Source organism: Halichoerus grypus, chromosome 8 (genome assembly GCF_964656455.1).
Source record: "Halichoerus grypus chromosome 8, mHalGry1.hap1.1, whole genome shotgun sequence".
Classification (NCBI taxonomy): domain Eukaryota; kingdom Metazoa; phylum Chordata; class Mammalia; order Carnivora; family Phocidae; genus Halichoerus; species Halichoerus grypus.
Window position 1 is genome coordinate 122,667,396 of NC_135719.1, and position 22,106 is coordinate 122,689,501.

At 43.3% G+C, this 22,106-nt stretch overlaps 1 protein-coding gene across 18 annotated transcripts in view; it reads left to right on the top strand.

The window, feature by feature from the left end:
- SIPA1L1 (signal induced proliferation associated 1 like 1) overlaps positions 1-22,106 on the top strand; it is a 366,695-nt gene that overhangs the window by 317,010 nt on the left and 27,579 nt on the right. For 16 of the 18 annotated variants that reach the window (XM_078053858.1, XM_078053861.1, XM_078053859.1 and 13 more), the window contains 5 exons: positions 60-209; positions 4,386-4,510; positions 6,710-6,772; positions 7,210-7,328; positions 10,106-10,548. In XM_078053858.1, coding sequence (XP_077909984.1) covers positions 60-209; positions 4,386-4,510; positions 6,710-6,772; positions 7,210-7,328; positions 10,106-10,548 — 900 coding nt within the window. The remainder of the gene's footprint in view (positions 1-59; positions 210-4,385; positions 4,511-6,709; positions 6,773-7,209; positions 7,329-10,105; positions 10,549-22,106) is intronic. The other 2 variants (XM_078053868.1, XM_078053869.1) reach the window with 1 other exon arrangement.

The following is a 22,106-nucleotide window of genomic DNA, read 5'->3' on the forward strand; positions in this document are numbered from 1 at the left end:
ATGCACTGCCTCGGGACTTCCCCTTGGATTGACTTCATATTTTTGGTTTGCGCTCACAGGCTGTCTCCGGGTTCAGACATCTACGTGACGGTCTCATCCATGGCTCTAGCAAGGTCCCAGCAGTGTCGTAACTCCCCTAGCAACCTGTCTTCATCCAGCGACACTGGCTCTGGTGGAGGCACTTACAGGCAAAAATCCATGCCCGAAGGGTAGGTGTGCCCCCCCCCCCCCGCCCCCGTGAAGTCGCTGTCTCTCATCTGTAACTCAGACAAGCGCCTCAGTCGATCTACAAAGGAGCGAAAGGGAAAATGTGGTTAATATCCCAGATAGAAAAATGTTTTAATGTCTGGTTCAAACCACATCTCGGGAAGTTTATCATTCTCTAGCCTCCAAGGGCTCCATGGCAGAGAAATCAGGTTACATTCGTTTCTCCAATTGTATATATGGTCTAGTTTTATAGTACAGATTTTGTTATTCCTCTGAAGCAAATTCCATAGTACTGGCTGGAGTTGGTGTTGCTGTTAAAGGAGGTGAAACAATTATCCGAGCCAAAGCTTAAAATTATTTTTCTCACACTTTCAAAGTCTCTGATTTCAGCTTGTGGGTTTTGTCGTTTTTCTTTTCTTTTCTTTTTTCTTTTTTTAAAAACACCAAACACCCAGAAGTAACTATTTGCTTCTGACAAGACTTAAAAGTAAAAGGCTAAATACACATGATTTTAGAGGCTACTAAAAAGAAAAAAACCACCACCACCACCAGGATGTCTGAAGCTGGGAAGTAATTAGCAGCAAAATGTGACGTGGCACAAACATGCCCCCTTTGCCCAGAGGAAGAGTAAAAGAACCATCAAAGACATCCTGCTGGGCCATCTCTTTGGGGAAGTTGGTAGAGAACTTGGAACCATTTGAAAATCAAATGTGAGGCGTTTATAAAAACTGGTGTTTCTATTCTGAGTTTTCCCCATGTATATTTTTAACAAATGCACACTTGATTTCGTTACTTTCTTGAGATTTTACCGTGTTACAAAATAGTCATGCTTACTAAGAATAACTTCATAATGGGTATTTTGGTTTATCCTATAGCATTTTGTTGGTTTTTACAGCCATTAAGTGTAATTTTTGTTGTTGTTGTTGTTGCTAATATTTATGTTAGCAGGAAGTAGGCAATAAAACCATTGTAAAAATATGCTTCCCCCCCTGCATCCCAGTGTCCCCCGGAGGATTCCCCTGGTAGTATATCTAAAATGCACATCTCTTCTTTTAATTGCTTTAGTGACAATGAGAAAAAAATTTAGCTGCTATTCATGAGTCCCTGCAAAAGGTTTTATGAGTTAAGTATTACTATCATACCATACCACAGGCCCAACTACTTATTTCTTGGTTTAATTAGTAGATTTTAAATGGCCTGGTTTGACTTCAAAAATAAGAATTCACTGCAAATTCAGTGTTAGTACAGCAATAAAACATAAACGAGCTAACAACAACAAAAGCACTGTTTTCTTGTGACCGTGATACACTTGCAATGTGTACCAAAAATGTAAGCTGAAACCTGAGTGTTTTGGTGAATGTCAGAAACATGATTATTGTGCCCATCCTGCACAGTGTTTTTAATGAGGTGGTAATTAACCTGATCTGTAACACCAACCCTACTGTAGGTGATCCTGAGGGTTTTTCCATTGTTTGTGAGGTTACCCAATGATTGTTGACCATCCTGTGTAACATCCTTTTTTTACCTGGGGTGATCTTTGACCAGAAGATAATGATACAGTGTTCTGTGGACCCCAGGCAGTTTTTGCCTGTACCCGTGATGTAGGAGACCGTGCACTGTCTGATTCACATGCATTGCCCGTGGGCCAGGTTGTATTCTAAAGTTATCCTTATCAAGAGAAAGATGATCACATCTACTCTACAGCGTAGCCCCGTACATGTAGGTATGTACCAGTTGACGGTGGGGCAGGATGGAACGTGGTCCACTGCAAACTCAGTAATGCTCGACTTTAAGAAGCTCGAAAGCATGGGGTAATACCAGTAGATGAGAGCAGGACACAGTGGTTGTCCACAAGTGTAATCTGCTGATGCCTTGTCCTCCCTCTGCTTTAGTGGGCCCGCAGTATCTGCCTTGCCAGCTCCCTGGTGCGGGGATGCTCAGACCATCCAGATTGGTTGAGAGGCGAAATTTACCAGGGTGACTAATAATGCCCATTCCATGCAGGTGGGGGAGAAAGGCACCCACACAAGTTTAGGATAGCAACAAGAGATAAGTAGAAAGCAACACTGTTGAAAAGACCTAGAGTCTGTTTTACCATCCTTGGAGATTTATCTTCAGGCCACATGCTTGAGGACTTGACGAGTCAGACAAGGGCCAGAGGGAGGGATGGGCTGGGTGAATGAGGAGCTTGGAGATCGTGGCCAGAAGCGTAACTGTGGGCGCACAGCCCGAAGACGAGACCGACAGAAGCAGGCAGGCCACTGTAGCTTCCTTCCACACTCTTCTGTGAGGGAGGAAGCTTGTTCCTGAGGACCACTGAGACCAAGAAAGGAAAGTTGTAGAGCAGTTTCCACTCTGTGATGAGGAAAGGTTGTGAGTCGGCTCTGCAGCTGTGGACTGGCTCCGTGAGGCAGAGCCCATGGTCCCAGAGCGTGCCTCGTGCCGCCGGATGGTACATGCTTCTCAAGGCAGGATTGAAGGGCAGCCTTGCTTTATCGTTCATTTAAAACCAGACAGCCAGAAAAGCATTCGGCTTTAAATCCAGAGGTTTTAAAAGTTGTCTTTGGTTTCCACTGCTACCAAAAAGGAAAAGCAAGATTGAATCCATGTCTAACTTTTATCTCTGTGCCTTTTCAGAAAAGTCTTCCTTTACTGCAAATTTAGAATAAAATCGTAGGGCCAGTTGGAGGATATTCACTGTTCTGAGCTAAACAAAGACCCTACTTAGGAAGGAGATGGCAAAGATCATAATTAGTGACTTGCCCCCACCACCCGTTTTTGTTGTCACTGTTAATGAAAATAAGCATCATTGCATCAAGTAATAAATACATACAAAGATGCAAACAGTTTTAGTCATTTTCTTCCAGATGTTTGGATCAACTTACAGGAAAGGCAGAACTGAAATCCACACACAGTCCACAGAACCACCCTTTTGTTTTTTAAAGAGCACCTTTCACTGCAGTTTTCATAAATCAGGTTTTTTTGTTTATCATAATGGGGGTAACTTTGTTTAGGGAGGCTTATGATTGAATTTGTGAACAATTGTCATTGTGCAGAAGTAATTTAGGGAGATGTTAGAGTAGGAGGTTAATGTTACAGCCTTCCCTGCTTTGCAGATGCTTTTGTATAGATTTTTCTCCCCCAATCCATAAAATGGAATTGCCATTTTACAAATAAAGAAATGGAGACAAAACTCGAGTGACTTTGGGTGGGGAGCTAGAACTTGGCTCCAGGCCTTCCTCCTCCTTGTCTCCCGCTCTTTCCAGTACACCACTTGCTGGTTCTCCCCATGCATTTATCAGTCTGTAGCAAATAAGACACCTGTCAAAAGCATCGATCAATTCAGGCTCTGATGATTTTTTATCATATTGATTACTCATAAGCTCATTAGTAACCACGCACAAATGTCTAATGTCCACACGAGTCTTTGAATTTTACACTCTGGCCCTTTTTCCTGGGCTCACTCAGTATTTACCTGCCGATATTGCTAATTGAGGCGTATGCTTTAATTAGGCATATATTATTATTCTACCCAGGGTAAAATAAAACTGGCTCATTAAATAGCTAACTGTTCTTTCCAGAAATAGACATTTGCCTTTATATGCCAGTGTACCTACTTCCAAATTGCCCTTCCCAGAGGCAATTTAAAATTTAGACATCTTGAAAGTGGTCACTCTGTAATGTAAATGATAGCAATCTTTGTCTTTCAGACCTTAGAGCACACGTTCAGAAAATATTGGCTCCAAGAATGAGTGACTTAGTGATTTAGCAGATTACTGAGTTAAGAGGAACCCCTGACATGTTCCATTCGGAAGATAGACATGGAACATGAGGATGGTGAAATCATTCCTTTGTGCATGAATGAGAATCTGAGTGTGGCTACACGTGGGTTAGAAAATTTGGATTTTCTTATTCTGTATTTCGTGGGTTAGCTCAAGGCTCATGTCTCCGGCCCTTGTTTACAGTTGTAGTATGTACTGAGCATACATCCCTTTCTTGAACGGAGTGATGTGTGTTGACCGTGACACACACAGTTTCGGCACCCGAGCACACATGCACAAGCATGAGCGGGCATGTGCCTTCATTAGAGTTTAGTCCATTGCCCCCAGGCCTGTCTTCCCCTTCTGGGTGAGGTCCCTGATGTCGTCTTTGCCTTTGTTTGGGGGTAATCGCCACAGGTTTGGAGTAAGCCGCAGATCGCCAGCCTCCATCGACAGGCAGAACACCCAGTCAGATATTGGTGGCAGCGGGAAATCTACACCCAGCTGGCAAAGAAGTGAGGATAGCATTGCTGACCAAATGGGTAAGTAACTAATTCCCACAAGTAGCAAGTTGCTTTTCTACCAGCGTGACGTTGGCCACCTCTTGATGACGTCATGAAAGCGTTCTGTGATAGAATACAGCCCTGGTTAATACATGTGAATGAGAGTTAAGTCTCAGTTCGATTATGTATGCGTGAGGGCAGCAAATAAGACCTGAGAGAAAAGTCAAGGCATACTAAGTGACCCCCCCCCAGTTTGAAAATAGAAAGGGCATAGGAATTCTTTTCATCACCGAGATTAAAATACTACACTGCCAAACCATATGTGTCCTAGTATCTCCCTCGGCCCTTGTTTGTTGGTGTGTTGTTGCCTACTGTAAGTGCCCCGAGAGATGCAGTTGCTGTTGGGTCACATCTGTGGCGTGGTTAGGACCTCCCTCCTCCCGCCTGTCTGTACCCCCCACCCCCCACCACTCTGCTAGTAAGCCCTCAGCGGAGGACACGTCGTAGCAGTACGTAACAGCTGGGTGGGAAGGACTCTCATTGGTGAGCCTTCATTTGGATTTCTGGCATAGCCCTTGATCTCTCTATAGAACTGTTCCACGGTGACACCGTAACACTAGCTGACACCATAAAATTTTGCCATGAAACAAGACTAAGTGTCAAAGCAGTAGCCTCAGGGATTTAGTGTCAGCACTGTTGATGATAGAATCTGGACTGTGGGGTGGGTTTTTTTTTCCCCCCTTATCCTATCTCTAGTAGCATTACCACCAGAGTGGGGTAAAAAGAAGGAAACTTCAGGGCTGAAAAAGGTACACTTTTAAGGCAAAGACCCATCTTTTTTTCTTTTTTTGCAAATACATTGTTTTGCTCTGTTTTAATGATTCTTCCCCTGTAAATGTACTAATAACCACGCACGTAGAAAGGAGTGGAGACGTATTTAGCTAAGCCAGGAAATGAGGAAGAAGAAATGTAATTCTCAGGTTGGGAAGATCTGCTTTGTTCCAGTAACTTCAGTGAGATGTGCCTTGTTACTGGAGCCATCTGTCATTCCCCACTCTCATGGCAGCCACCCCCAACACACACAACCTGAGCATTTTCCGATCTGCTGTTCTGCTCGTGACAGAATGTTTTTAATCCCATATGTTTTGATACTGTTGAGATGGTAACGACACATGTGAAAAGGATCCCTTCTTCAACATGACTTTAGCAGCTTTTTTTGGCTCCTAGCGCAGGCTTCGAGCAGAGCTGTGAGCAGGGTCTTTGTGCAGTGTTCAGAGCCCCACTTCCCACTCACGTGAAGTCACAAAGGTATCTTGGGACTGGAAAGGGTAATTATAAGGTTCATCCTAGACCTAAATTCATTCTTTCACATAAACCTCCCTCCAGTCTTTTTTGCTTTGTATCTTCTCTCCTTTGGTGGCATCCCACTCTTAATAGATGAGACTCTGAAATTAATATCAATGAGTCTTTTTAACAAATCTGTTCATCCTGTTAATAAGATATGCCTTTTTTTTTTTTTTTAAGTAAGATACCCCAGAACCTGCCAGAGAAGCCTTTTCACCAGTGGGTGGCCTTTCTCCATCCAAAATCGAAGCCTTCATAGAAAATGTTAAAATAATTTTTTCTACATATATATATATATTTTTTTATATTCCACCGTTCCAGAGGAATAAACTTGCTTTCTCTACCTGGCACATCAGATGGAATCTGGGGCCTGGTTGGTATAAGCCATGCTAGGGAGAAATCAAGAAAAATAATTGTTCCGTTCTCATTACTCAGCGTAGTGTACATTGAGTATATCAAGGGCCGACCTTTATACATTGAATTTTTAAAACAATTCTCTAATGACTTTCAGGTCACTGAGTGAAAATGCTGAGGAGATTTTTACCTGTTAGCCAGGCCCACCTGTCTCTGTACGTTGTGTATGACACACTGGTGCCCCGGTGGAAACGCGGAGTTGAGCTTAATTGGCTCACCCATCTCAGCGGATTTCGTTTTTCTGCCTCTGCTTTTGGAGGTGGTTGAGAGTCAGAGTTAGAGGATGTTGCCCAGTCCTTTACGTTCAGGAATGGTGTTGCAGAAGTCCAGAACTGTTGCTGTTAGCTATCGGTGTGTTAAAGAAGCTCAATCGCTTACCTTTTACCTTTGGAACCCCACCTTGAATGCCGGCTTGGAGTCCAAAAGGAAGCAATTGTCTTAAGTAAACTAGTTGCTGTGTGTCTTTTCTGTTGTGCTTAGCTTACAGTTATAGAGGACCTCAGGATTTCAATTCTTTTGTCCTCGAGCAGCATGAATATACAGGTAAAATATTTCCAAAGTGTCCTGGTAAGTAACACGTGATTGCATCCGTGCCTGTCTAGGTAATGTAGACCGAGCTAGGTTAGCCACACTTGGCAATGAATGAATTTCATAAATTGAATCCATATATTCTCAACTTCCCCCCAAAACCAAAAGTTGATTCCTAACTTTGCCGCGTTGTTCATGGCCTTTGGTTTGGTGGTACTTGGCTCTGCTACTGTGTATGACGTGACACACTGTCACCAGCTGCAAGCTTTACCCATCAGCCACTTAGTTTCTGACATGCTGTCTATTGTGTAAACTCTCAACAAGCTTATCGCTGAAATTCAGAGTTTGCTGGTCAGTGACCTGAGAGATGCAATGGCAAGCCGTCTTCATCTGTCAGCATGTGCTCGGACCTGTTTAGTGCCTGCCCCATAATGTCCTGTGCTGTATTCCAGAGCCAACGTGCCATCTCCCAGCAGTGTCAAAGGTTCTGCCTGCTTTTCGAGAGAGCCCCAGCGGGAGATTAATGCGGCAGGATCCGGTGGTGCATTTATCTCCAAACAAACAAGGGCATGTAAGTTAACTGTAAAATAATAAAAATGATAAGATTCCTAGCAACGTACCTTCCAGGCGTGCTTTGCTGTTTCTTTCACGTGGTCAGAGAAGAAGTCATCCTGGTGGGAGGTGGGCGTTCACTGCTCTGGCCCTGGAATTTCTATCGCCAGTGGCCCTAAGGTTGCTTTGAAATAAACTCAAATTCCTCCTTGGTATGCACCTGCCACCCCCACAGATCTGGATGGAAGGCCATGTGATGTAGTCCTAAAATGTGGGGAACGGAAATGTGCTAAACGTGAATTTTATTTGCTTACACAATGGCAAGCATGGGCTATGGTTGGAGCATCAGTCCAGGGGACAGACAGCTTCCTGACAACTGCCCTTCCTGCTTCTCTTGTCTTGCGTAGCTACACACATTTTTGTTTTTCCATACTTCTACATAATTCCTGATCACTTAATGGGTAGAATTAAGAATGAGAGGTTTTGCTCATGTAAGTTGTGCTCTAGTAAAATGAATATGAAGCTAAAGAAACAGAGCGCATGCCCATGCGTGGCCGAGCACCCTGCACTAGGCTGTGTGGTGAGAGATTTACTGAAGAAATGTGATGTTGTCATAGTTCTACTTGTAAGTGATAAATTACCCAGTCTGTCAATTCCCCTTCCTTCATTAACACCTTTATATTGATGACACGGTAAAATAATATTTTGAATAGATTGGGTTAGATTAAGTATATTCTTAAAATTAATATCACCTGTTTCTTTTTACTTTTTTAAACGTTGCTACTGTAAAGTTTAAGATTACAAATGTGATTCCTGTTACATTCCTATAGAAATCTGTTACGTATTTTACACTCTCAGCACATCTCAATTTGGACTAGCCACGTTCAAAGTGCTCAGTAGCCACACATGGCGAGAGGCCGCCAAATCCCACAGCACAGATCCAGAGCTAAGGAAATTCTGCCTGCAAACATTAAAAATAAATGAAGGCCTTGTAGCATAAATGGTGTTGTTGCAGAAAGTGGCACCAGGAAAGTAATGGGTTGATTGGTTCTTGTTTAAGAAGAAATCTTTCACTTTGAAGTGAAATTTTTGTGTCCCCCTCCTGCTCCTTCCCCTACCTTAGCTGCTGAAGGGCAGGTCTCTTCCTCAGGCAACACACACACACACACACGTGTGGTTCCTTCTGTTTTCACTCGCTCTCCACCAGGTGTCTGGACTTCCTGTCTCCAGGAATGTAAAAATATCCTGTCTCCATCTAATGTAAAATATTATTCAGATATCTTTTGAAATCTTATTTCTTTGGTAAACTATAAAATGTTCTAAGCAACCAAGCAAGCCACTGTGTGGAAAGGGTTCCGTACACATTCTAACTGAGATAATTCACGTACCATAATATTCACCCATCTGAAGTATACAGCTCAGTGGGTTTTAGTAGATACATGGAGTTGTGCGCCCATCACCACAGTCTAACTGCAGAATGCTGTTATCACCCCCAAACAGAAATCCTGTACCCTCAGACAGCCCTTGACCACCACTCATCCACGTTCTACCTCAGTGGATGTGCCTGTTCTGGACATTTCATATGATGGAATCATACAGTATGTGGCCTTTGGGGTCTGGCTTCTTTCACTCGGCATAACATTTTTAAGGCACATCTGTGTTATAGTATGTATTAGTACTTCATTTCTTTCTGTGATGGAATAATATTCCATTGAATGGATATACCACATTTTTTAATCCATTCATCAAGTGATGGACATTTGGGTTGTTTCTACATTTTGGCTATTATGAATAATGCTGCTGTAAATATTCATTTAGGTTTTTCATGAACATGTTTTCCTCTCTCTTGAGTAGATACTAAGAATGGAATTGTAATTGTTTTCCTCCTGCAGTTGTCCCATTTTACATTCCCACCAACAGTGCCAACCATCATTACTGTCTGCCTTTTTGCTTAGAACCATCCTTGTGTGTGAAGTGTTATCTCATTGTGGTGGTGTTTTGCACTTCTCTAGGGACTGAAGATATTGACCATCTTTTTATGTGTTTCTTGGCCATTTGATACCGTCTTTGGAGAAATGTCGATTCAAATCCTTTGCCCATTTTCTAATTAGGTTTCTTGAAGCACAAAAGTTTTTAGTTTTGATGAAATCCAGTTTATTTTTCTCTCTTTTGTGCTTTTGGTACCATATCCAAGAAACCATTGCATAAATAGGTCATGAAGATGTATACTTACGTTTTCTTCTAAGAGTCTGATAGTTTTAGCTCAGGCATTTAGGCCTTTGATCTTTCAGAGTTTATTTTTCTGTACGGTTAAGGATCCAGCTTCATTCTTTTCTTTTGCATGCAGATATCTGGTTGTCCTAGCACCATAATTTCCCCCCGTTGAATTGACTTGGCACCTCTGCATAAATTTTACCTCTAAGCATTCCTTAGAAAGCTGTCTTCTAAAGAGATGCCAGTTGGGGAAGGAAAAGGAGATCTCTTTAGGAATAAGTCTTATATTCTGCCGTATATTGACTCTGAGTGCTAGGACTTTTAGAATTCAGCACACTTTTTGATTAGGGTAATCTCAATACTATTGATATTTTAGCCTCAGTGAATGAAAAATGCATTCTAAAAAAAACCTGTCTCTAGCACTCTTTGCCGCTAACACTCCGAATAGGTTTTTCCAGGCACCTCCTGTCTTTGGTTATCACTGGAATTTTTGTGCCGTGAGAACCCCATAACCAGACACATGCCAGGGGGTCCTTCTCCCTAGCGTTCCTGGCGCTTAAGTCAGTCTTGCTTCCCTTGCAGTCCGATAGCCACTACTCGAGCCACTCCAGCAGCAATACCCTCTCCAGCAATGCGTCGAGCGCGCACAGTGACGAGAAGTGGTATGACGGGGACCGCACTGAATCCGAACTCAACAGCTACAACTACCTGCAGGGCACGTCCGCCGACAGCGGCATCGACACCACCTCCTACGGCCCCAGCCACGGCAGCACGGCCTCCCTGGGGGCCGCCACGTCGTCACCTCGCTCGGGGCCGGGCAAGGAGAAGGTGGCGCCCCTGTGGCACAGCTCCAGCGAGGTGCTCTCCATGGCAGATCGGACTTTAGAGACCGAGAGCCTCGGCATGGACCGGAAGGCAGAATCCTCCCTGAGCTTGGATATCCACAGCAAGAGCCCGGCCGGCTCAAACCCCCTGACCAGGGAGAACAGCACTTTCAGTATAAATGACGCTGCTTCCCACACAAGGTAACTGCCCCCCTGCTGCCTCCGCCGTGCCCAGTCCGGTCCCGAACCAAGTGGCCAGCCTCATCCCACTTTCCTGCGCTCACCATTATACAAAGCAGGGGGTTTCCATGCAGCGACTGCTCTTTTTACGTACGCCTTGTATCTGCCGCCAGAATACTTGATTCCTACAACCCTAATGCATTATTTTAAACTGCAGGTAGGAAATAGAAAAGTTCACAGATTTAGCCTTCATGAAGTTGTGTTTGATTATTTTATAAAAACTTTCTTCTGTGCCAGAATCAGAGAAGAATCTTAGAATTCTGGCTTTCAGGTAGTGATAGAGAATGAAACAGTCTTTTGAAGGCACTGAAAGAAAATCTTGAGCATTTTTTTTTTAAAAGAAAGGGGTCTCTTCTAAAACTAATGTGGCATTATTTATGATGCCGGACACATCCTCCACACTGCCTCCCTGTCAGAGAACATCACTTAGCCAGTGTTTGCATGGTAATTCTTTTTCAGGAATTGCCTCCTGATAGTGATGGGTTGATTTGGGGAGGGGGGGGTGTCCAGTAGAAAAGTGTAGCTAAAATTAGACATCCCATCTACCTTTCCAAATAGGAAAGAACACATTCTCTTGTATCCTTGGAGATCTCTCTGGTAGGCAAAATAAATACCATTTTTCATTTCCTCTTTTGGATTTGAGCCAAAAATCCAAAGAATGACAGGATTCTTCCTTTTTAAGGAGGAAATATTCCACCACTACCTTTTTGGGCCCACTGATGCCTGTGGTGGTTTCTCCTTTTACTTGTTATTGTTGTCAGTCATTGATGACTTTGCATGACAGCCCCTAACCTTGCTGTCTTTTGGGCTTCCTTTATTATTATGCCCTAAAGAAAAGTAGCAGAAAAACTGAATTTAGTTTTACTTTTCTGATGGGAATCTAGGCACATAATCTGTCAGTAAACCCCAGATAGTCTAAATGACAGAGGATGTTCTGTGTAATTTGGATTTGTTTAACTTGATCAGTTAAATACTCAGTTCTCTCATTGTGCCTATATTGTTACTGATGAGATTCTTGAGCTTCCCATCTGAAAACACCAGGTCGACATTTGAAGCATTTCACAAGTTTTATTTCTGTTTACCACTTCCACATTGCCTGTCTAGAAACCAAATGACCCTCAAGCGAAAAGGCGATTGGGAAAGTCATCTCGGTATTCTTGAGTACCAGGCATCCGATTACCTTTCCACAATTCAGAAAATAGAATGTTTGATTCAGATAGGTTAAGGACATTTTGGGGAAAGTAGAACAGCAAGCTGAGCATCAAATACCATAATGATGTAATGTAGACCTAGAGTCACATGACAAAGAATTATGCCAATCACTTGCTGTTTGGGGCATGCCCCACCATCTCATCAGCTAATCCTGTGCCCTGGGTCAGACTGTTTTTCATTTCCCAATAGTTTCTGTGTGGTTTCTAGGCTTAGTTCGACTGCTATCTTTTTGGTGTTCAGTTATTTTGAAAGGAGGCTATCTTTTTAAGAATGATATTCCAGGGGCGCCTGGGTGGCTCAGTCGGTTAAGCGTCTGCCTTTGGCTCACGTCCTGATCTCAGGGTCCTGGGACTGAGTCCCGCATCGGGCTCCCTGCTCAGTGGGGAGTCTGCTTCTTCCTCCTCTCCCTCTTCCTGGCTTGTGCGCGCGTGCACGCTCTCTCTCTCTCGCTCACTCTCAAATAAAATCTTTAAAAAATGATATTCCATTTGGAGATATATATGTCTGGTCTAATTTGATGATAAAAGAAAGTCAAGTTATGGAGGTCCTGTCTGGAGTAGCCTCCCCATAGAGTAAGGTTGAAAAGAGCTGGGCCTCTGAAGCCAAAGCACAAGCCGTTAGCTGTGCCATCTAACAGATCCCAGGGCTACAAAGTTCCCCCTGTGAAAAGTAGGCGCCTGGGCTTGCATTATCTGAATGTGCTGACTGGGGCCACCTAAAGGCCTCAAAGGATTATCTGAATTTTCTGCTTCAAACTGACCATGCAGAAATCATTTAAATCATCATTTGGAAATAACTCTTCTGTTGAAAGTCAAACTTTGTAGAGAAGAGAAGAATGTGGCCTTTCAAGGAGGGTGGCAGGGCTTCCCACCCGTTGGTAGGTTGAGTCACATTCATTTCTAGACTCTGGTAAGCAGGGATGCTTTGTGACTTCAGTCTGTTGATCTTGGCAGAGTGAGCTGGATAATCAGAGCTTTAGCAGACTTCCTTCTCTAGAGGAAAGAGGGACTTAGCCACCAAATGCACAGTGCTGGAGAAACTAAAATCACTGCAAATTAGAGTGTTTGTGTCCTCAGAAGACAGGAATAGCAATTAATGTGGAGATCTCTTGACAGTGCATTAAAAAGCTCGTACCTGGGACTTGGTGACAAAATCTAAATTACAGTGATTAAGTTCCACCGCATATTTCTGGCTGGGCTGTGTTCCTACCCCTCTGTCCTCCAATCTCCCTGTTGATGATTGTGCAGGTTTTTTGTGGCACCCCAGGAGAACTGCATTAATGTAAGTTGGTAATTACACAGGGTTGTTCTATTCACATATCATTAAGAGAAGCCATATACACTGATAACTTCCTACAATTAAAGTCTGTTAATGGCTCTGAAGTGTTGCTCCCTAGAATATATATGTATTTTCTATGAAGTTTGGAAATTTAGGGAGAGATTTTTATTTATTTTTTTGCAGTGGCTGTTTCACTTTCAGGTCTTAAACCACTCCCCGCCCCCCGCAAAAAAAAAAAAAAGTGGTTTATGGTGACCACAGGAGAGATGAAGACCATTCCAGTTTTAAAACACTCTTACCAGGGGCGCCGGGAGTGGCTCAGTCAGTGAAGTGCCAGACTATAGATCTCAGCTTCGGTTTTGATCTCAGGGTCGTGGGTGCAAGCCCCACATTGGGCTCCATGCCCAGCATGGAGCCTGCTTTAAAAAAAATATAAATAAAAATAAAAGACTCTTACCAGCTGGGCTCTTTTTAGAGTTCTGGCCTGGGCAGTAGGCAGTGCTGGTTTGTGTGGTGACCAAAGACCCCCTTAGTTAGCATACAGTGCTCTCGTCCCGCGTAACCAGTGGTATTGCTGACCTCAGAACTAGATTCAGGAGCACGTGTTATAAAGCTGAAAACCCCACTCATAGTTGCAAATACACGTTTCTTCTGTAATGTCCTGACCTGACAGGGGGTCCAGGCTTCCACAACCACCCTCATTTGCCAGCCATTCTGCTGCTTCCTCCTGATGTCTGTAGGCCCCCCCAGAGCTCTGCAGCCAAGGCATTCCCACCCATGTGATGATGTACTTTTCCCCTGACGTCTTGTACTAGAGGATTTCTCACCCATTGTTCCTCCTGAGCACCTCTGTGGATCGCGTGCCACCATGAGCGTAGTGGGTAGGTGCTCAGGACATTGTGGTCATCAAGTAGGAATAACTTGCTCCTTGAAGTTCCCACTTTTTGCCTGATGACTCCTCAGGGCTCCCACCAATAATCCAATTCAAAAGTAACATAAATCCTCCGCTCCTGGCTGCTACTGTATTTCAAAGCTTATTGTGTAGCACGGTCCATACAGAGCTGTAGTGTCTTTATGAATAGGTGTATATATAAGAGCATACAGAAGTCCCGGTATAACTTGAACGTTTAGTAAAGTCATCTCTATGTAAGATTTGTTTCATCTGCAAAATACAACCGGGGAGGACTTTTAATAGCTTACATGCAAGTATCAATCAGTATCTGGCTGTGAGTTGGTCAGTGTCTCACATTCACTGAAAGGGCTGATTTAAGTCCAGGAAAAGTGCCTGCCCATGGTCATCAGTACAGTTCAATTTCATGAATGTGCTTTTTCTGGTTGACTTACTAAGTTCACTGTTCATGCCAGAAAAGCTGTATGTTTCTTGAGAGTAGAGGTAAAGAAGCACTTCTTAGACGGAGTTAACTTTGAACATCAAGACGTGCCCCGGGCTACGGAGCGCACTGGGCTGTGTGTGTGCTGCTCTGTGCACGTTAGAGCTGTGTGTCTACATTTCATTCTTTGCCCTCTTCGGCATCCTGTGTATGTGACAAATATGCCGTATTTGTTTAGAAATTATTCTGCTGTCTTTATCTGTAACGTTTCTCTCTCAAATATCTCCTGCCTGGAATTTTTTTTTAATTGCTAACAATTAATTAATTGCCCCATATATACTTTTTTCTTAAGGTGAGAATATTATTTTTTCTAAGTTGTATAGGCTAATTCAGAATTTGAACATGTAGCCTCTGAAACGATAAACCCAGAACTTCTCTTCAACATGTTATTGGCTCTGCTTGTCTTAAGTTTGTGGGTCATTTTCATTGGTCATTTCTTCTTTGTGGTCTGAATATTCAGGATTATATTGTATTTTGCTTTTATATAGCAGAACTCCAGGTGATCTGTGCTAAGCTAATTTCTTTCAGTTTATGGGAGTGGGTGATGATTTTATCCAGAGTATAGTGCTGTTTGGCTAACCTCAAAGACTGAGAAACAAACCACTGTGGTTGAAATTTCAAGTGAACGCTGAGAAAATGAGGCCTCTGTCAAGCCACGGGTGTCAGAGTGCTTGCTGTGGCCCTCACTGCCACAACATTTGTCACTGCTCTCTTCTGTGATGCGGCTGACTCATTCATCCAGTCAATAGGGAAAGCCCAAATTCTCCAAATGCCATTAAATCATAAGGCCAAAAGGAATTCTAAGGAACAGAGTCCATCCCTTGTCCTATTAAAAAGGACCTACCAAGGTCCTACCAAGAGGAGAACTAACTTGTCCAACTGCCTCAGAAGTGGGGAGAGGGGAGATAATCCCAAAAAGAGTGAGTCCATGTCCTTTCTGAGCAATTCCCGTGCTTATCATGTCCTCTCCCTCTTCAAAACTTCATCCCGTGTCTGCCTATCTGAAATTTCTCTCACTGCAGCTGAAATGCACAATTAAGAGAGAATAAGTGGTTTCTCTGAGCTGAGTTTTTTCTAAACATTAAGATTTTTGAAGGCTAAGATTATAAAAATTGTAGACACCAACAAAACAATTTGCTATATATATATATATATATATTTTTTTTTTTTTTTTTTTTTTTTTAAGAAATTTTATGAAAGCTCTCCACCTCCAGGAAAGTCGAGAGGGAAATAGAGGGAAAGTGGATTTGCATCCTGAGATGGAGGTACAAGTCCAGCTCTGCCACTGACCAGCCCTATGGCCAGTCGGGGCATTTCACCATGTGTGTCCCTTATCTGTGATCGAATACTTACGAAATGGTTGTTTTTATATGTTTGTGAGAATAAGAAAAGGTTATCAGGTGTATTGCAAACTATAAATGTTCTTTTGAGACAAAAGGTTTTTGGCATTTACTTTTTCAAGCTCTCCATCCACCTGCCTTAATGAGGTTTATCTTGCTGCTTTTCCTTCAACAAACATGGATCTCCCACAGATCCTGTAATTGTCCTTTAGATGTCTCATTCTACAATTACATTTTTGCTTCTCAAGTTTTCTGCTTTGTTTTTTTTGTCCTTTTTAGATGCAAAACCTGAACGTGACATTCTTCTCAGCTGTGCTTAAAAAAATGATAATATTTGTAGTTCTCTTGTTAGCTCCCTCCTAACTAGCTCAGCATTGCAGACCTGTTCAGCTTGTGGTCCACCATGACACCCGAAGCCCCTTCTACTGTGTATGCCTAGCCACCTATTTCCCTACACTTTATATAGAATTGGTGTGCCCTTGGACGTATTAAATATCTCATGTTATTTTTTAATTTAAATTCTAGGTAACATACAGGGCAATATTGCCTTCCGGAGTAGAATTCAGTGACTCATCACTTAATACAGCACCCAGTGCTCATCATATAAATATCTCATGTTCTAGATGAACAGTTTTCTTGACCACAATTACTTGGACATCCCCTTTGCCAGTTTAATCATTCCTATTTCATTTTCCCCTGATCCTTTAGAATTAGTGTCTCCTGAAGCCCTCCTAAATTGTGGAGCCCAGTACTGGACAGAATTGGCTAGTATTGAACACAGAGGGAGCGGGAGTCCTCCTCAATCATATCCTCCACATTATCTGTCACGCAGAGGCTTATTTATTTGTTATTTGTACAAATAATCACAGGAAACCCAATCCCCTCCCCTTGGTGTTAGGCCAGCATTCAGCCTTCGCACAGATTTTGTCATAGCCATTAGACAGGTGACTAATTGCTGGTCTCCCCCTCCTGAAAATACCATCCTTAGCAGAGCCAGGCTGTCTAAAATCTGTCCCTCTGTGTCACGCCTGGATAGCAGACGACTCCACGTGTTTCCTTCGGCAGCACGGAGAGCGTGGCAGATGTGCGCCACAGGAGGCGGTGGTCTCGGTGACAGTGCAGAAGCGCAGGACGGCTCCCCAGGCCCTCAGAGCTCTGGACTCGGGCCTTTGTCTCCTCACACTCAGGCTGCTCCAGCCTCTGTGGTTCATCCCTTTGCCAGGTCGACAAGCAGGTGTAGCCCCTCCTTCGTGACGCGGTCCCTGCCGTGACTAGCAGATTGGTCATCCAGTAGCCCCTCCTGGAAAGCTTTACCACAGCTGGGAGTGTAAAATCACCAGGTTGCGGTGCACTTGGTTCATGGCTTCACTGGGTTGAGACGACAAGTCTGGACAGACTGCCCCTCATGTCGAGTTATCCTGTTGCCTCCTTTCTCTTCGTGTGAGGGAGCAAGTGTGCGAGTGCGTGGGCCTGTGTGCACGTGGGTGCGTGTTCCCGCAGCTCACTCCCTTTGCAAAATCCGTGTCCTGGAATGACCAAACAAATCAAAGCTTGGTCCGTTGTCAGGAAAGGGAAATGCCCAATAGTCTGTATAAAAAGTAAAGGTGGTGGCCCCTTCGTGTGGAGTCTGGGAGCCCTCCGACCAGATGGCTCAGTTTGGCCATACTTACAGTTAAACTCACTTCTGATATAATGAGAAAAGTCGCGGGTATTGTATTTGTCATGTCCTAACGTATCGATTGCTGTTCTCTTTTTGTTCCACATTATTTGCTCATTACCTTCTTCCACAACTCCCCTGGAGAGATCTAATTTGCCAAGGGTACCACCGGATTGCAGCGTATTGAATTAACGTGAAATCTCCAGGATAATGAAACAACTCAACCACACAGTTCCCCCTGTAAAAGTGAGCCGATGGCTTCATTGTAGTTGTTTTGTAATTAAAGCTGCCTCAGAGATGCTCGGGGGAAGTGGGCAGCGCGTCCCTCCAGGGGGCCTGAGGCCAGCAGGTTGGGCAGCTTCAAGGAGACCCACCACCAGCAGGCCGGGCTGCGGGGCTACTAAGGAAGGAGGAGACCACCCATTTTAGAGCAGGAGGTGAGAGGCTAACACAGTAATTCTTAAAACTCTAGGGACATGGGATGCCTTTGGGATTCCCCCAGGTTTCTGGGGCTCACAAGATCTGACATAAGCCAAGGAATGTTCATGTATATCAGTCCCTGCAGGTGGCCATAGTCCATGGCCGGAGAAACACTGCTCCAGGGGCTTCACCTTCTTTTTGTTTGTTTAGATTTTTATTTGAGAGAAAGAGGGAGAGAAAGAGCAGGAGCAGGGGAGAGAGGCGAAGGAGAGGGAGAAGCAGACTCTCCACTGAGCAGGGAGCCCGATGCGGGGCTCGATCCCAGGACCCCGGGATCATGACCTGAGCCGAAGGCAGCCGCTTAACCGACTGAGCCACCCAGGTGTCCGGTGTCTTCCCCTTCTTGATCTTGGCGATAAGAGGTTGGATTTTGATGAAGTCATAACAGTATGAATAATTCAACTGATTCGAGCAGTTCTCAGTGTGCACACTTGGGGGAGATTCTGCAAAAATACATAACCCAGGCACCACCCCAGCTCTATCAAATTAAAATCTCTGCAGTTGGGGCCCGAGAATGTGTGTTTTGAAAGCTCCCAGGTGATCCTCACGTGCCTGCTTGGAATTAGAGGGCAAGTGCACTGAAGTGCTCACCTTGCTTCATGCTGTGAGTTGTATACATTAAAGAAGGAAGAACTGCCAGTGAATTAGTCATTTGTTTTTGCTTTTACCTTTGTTCCCAAATCTAATCAATCGTTAAGTAGGGCTGTCTTGATTACAACCATTAGTGAATAAAAGTGTGCTGTTATTTCACACCTGGAAACTTGTGCCAGCCATCATGTTCACAGATAAAACCAATAGTCGTGGTCTGTGGTCTTATTTAAGCAATTATCCTTTTAAGAATACACTTATGAACAGAAGCATAATCTGTAGATTTAATTATTTCTTGCAGTAAAAATAAAGCCACACCCAGTTTTAAATACAGCCCGAGTAAAACACACTGTCTTCACACATGACTCTCTCTTACATTTAAAATGAATAGCTAATTCATTTGACAGTTTCTTTCACCAAATATTGAATGCCTACAATGGCCAGCGACTGTGGTAGGCATGGAGAATATAGCAGTGAAGGAGAAAAGGATCAGCCCTTGTGGGGCTTATATTTAAGTGGGGGAGACAGGCTATCAGTAAGATAAACAAGTTAAATAGATAGCGTGCTCCATACGTGCTAAAGAGAAAACCTTTGTCCAGCTATTTTATTGGGAGTCCACTGTTTTCTGGCATTGTCAGATACACAAAAATTCCTGCCTTCAAAGAGTTTATAATCTACTACAAAAACTTAATGAATGCCTCCCAGGGAAATGGTACTAATTAAATTCATACAGGAAGCAAAGAGCTCCAGAACTGTATGTGCTGTATATATATTGCTCTCTCTTTGATGTTTCCAGGCCTTTTCTATAACCTCCCTCTTCACGCAGGCCAGACATTATGGCTAAAACCAGCATAGCTATTTTGTAAAACATGGAGAAATTATTTATAAATTAATGGACTACGCAATTTACGTTTTATTCTCATGGCTAATTATTTCTATTTTGACCAAATGTGTAGTCTTTGAAAGCCCCAGGGTTCTGAATGCTCATGCTATCATATCAAGATACTTGCTGAGAAATGGAAACTATGGGAATTTCAGATACGTTTCTGGTACAGTGGTTTTCAGGTTCTGAGTTAAGGACCACGGCATCGGCTGGGAATGAGTCAGCGTGCAGATTCCTGTGTGCCCGCCTGCCTACCCAATCAGAATCCCTGCAGTCTGTCCTTTAACATAGAACATGCCCTAACATGCATTGGCTCTAGTAATTCACAAACACTTGCATTTGCTGGTGGATACTAATCAAGGCAGGTAAAGCAAACACATGATTATCCAAGATGAAGGTGTGCATGTTAGACCCTGATGTACTGTTTTTCACTTTATGGGAATCTGCTTCAGACCATAACCACGGATGAGGCTGCAGACACCCCCACATCTGTGTTATACGTGTGCATGAGGTAGGTATAGTCAGGTGGGGAAAGTCTGCAAGCCAGAGATAAGCTTTTGTCCCTAAGTAAGCAATAAACAGCCACAAGCTTGTCACATGGTGACAAATGACTGCAAAAGCTACATCCACCCTTACCACTTAGGAAGCTCCCGTTGATGCTCCCTGAGTTACCGGGTCTTGCTATGTCTCTGGTGCTGCTCCAGGCTCCGAGGCTGAGCTTGTCTTTATGTCCTTCCCGCTTCCTTTTTCCTTCTGGTTCATCTTTCCACTTTTAGTCTGTTTTCCCGAGACCTTTTGTTCTTATTGATTTAACGTATGGCATTTATGAAAGAGTTCTGCATTCCTTTTCTTCATTTTAAAAGCAAACAAATGGAGTATTTGTTATCAAGAGGTAAAAAACAAAATGAGATTACATGGACTTTAAATTTATGGTGCCCTCTGAGGTCTTGTGAGGGATTTTTTTTCTTTCCCTTCCTCTCTAGCTACAAAAGTCTCTGGGAAAAAGAAAACTGGTAGAGCGATCAGAATATGGCGAGTCATTTCTTTTTATCATACTTCTTGTGAAGTCTGAGCCTGGTGCCTCCTCCTTAGTTACAAAAATAAAGATGTCCATGTCTGGTCTGTGGCAGTGAGGCCCACTTCAGTGTGGAGAACTTTGCAGATTGCCTTCACGGAACAAAGGTGCTCTGTTCCCTCCAATCTGTGACAGAGCCTCATGGACTGATAGGGCCTTCTCCTTTCAGGTCATCTACTTTTGATTTATTTTTGTGGGTGTGTTCTCATTGAAGCGTAACACGCATACAGAAAGAGGTTCAGGTCATACTCGTGCATCGGCATGAATTTTCACTAAGTGAACATATCCGTGTAATCACCACCCAAATCAAGAACTGGAACATAACGAACATCCAGACACCCCTCCTCTCACTTGTCTTCCCCAGTCATTCCCACCTCCTCCCCAAGGTAAACACAATCTTGAATCCTAAAATCACACACACATTTTGCCTATTTCTGGCTTTATATAAATGGAATTGTACCATATGCTTTGTTCTGTGTCTGGTGTCTTTAAGTCAACATTATGTTGGTGAGATTCATCCATGTGTAGCAGGTAGCATTACTTTATTTTCATTGCTGTATTATATTTACATTGTGAGAACATACAGCAACTCATGTATCCATTCTACTGTGGAACATTTGGAGTGTTTCCAGTTTGGGGATATTACAGATTCTGGTACATGTCCCTTGGTACACATATGTGTGCATCTGGTGAGCATATACCTAGGAGTGGGGTTGCTATGTCCTACGATATACATACATTCAACTTTAGCAGAGAATGTGAACTACTTTGTCACTACCAGATTGTGACAAGTAACACATCAGTAGTGAATGGGAGTTCTGGTTGCTTCACATCTTTTCTAGCACTTGATGTAAGTCTTTTTAATTTTAACCATTCTGGTGAGTGTGTACTGGTTCTTCTTTTGGCTTCAGTTTACATTTTCCTGATAACTGATGATGATAAGCACTAATGTTTATTAGTCTTTTAGGTATCCTTGTTTGTGAAATTCCTTTTCAGATCTTTGCTCATTTTTCCTGTTGGGTTGTCTGTCTTGTTGATTTTTAGGAGTTCTGCATTCAGGATAGGAGCCCATTGTTGGGTATCTTTTACATATATTCTTCTTCTCTGTGTCTTTTGAGGAATAGAAGTTCTTACTTTCAGTGGGATTCAATCCTTTCTTTTATGATTCAACTAAAGAAACCTCTGCCTCTGTCATAAAGATGTTCTTCATGGTATGGTCCAGAATCTTTAGATCTACACTTAAATATGCAAGCCAGCAGGAATGGATTTTTAGGTAAGGTTGCAGGTGCGGGTTCAAGACTGACTTTCATCTGTGTGTATTCTCTCAGGACCACTAAGATTTGGGTGGTTTTTTTATTTTTGTTTTGTTCATTCGCTTAGTTTTTTAATAAAAAATGTTTGTGTTTTAGAATAGTTTTTACTTGGCAGAAAAGTTACAAAGACGGCGCAGAGAGTGCCCGCGTACCCCCCACCCGTTGTCTGCGGTACGCTGGCCGTAGCTGATGCGTCATTAGTAAGTCCATACTTGATTCCGCTCAGGACCATTGCTTTCTGACAGACGAAGTGCTGCTGGCAAATGCTGTGAGACCACATCCTGGTAACTGAACCTTCAGTG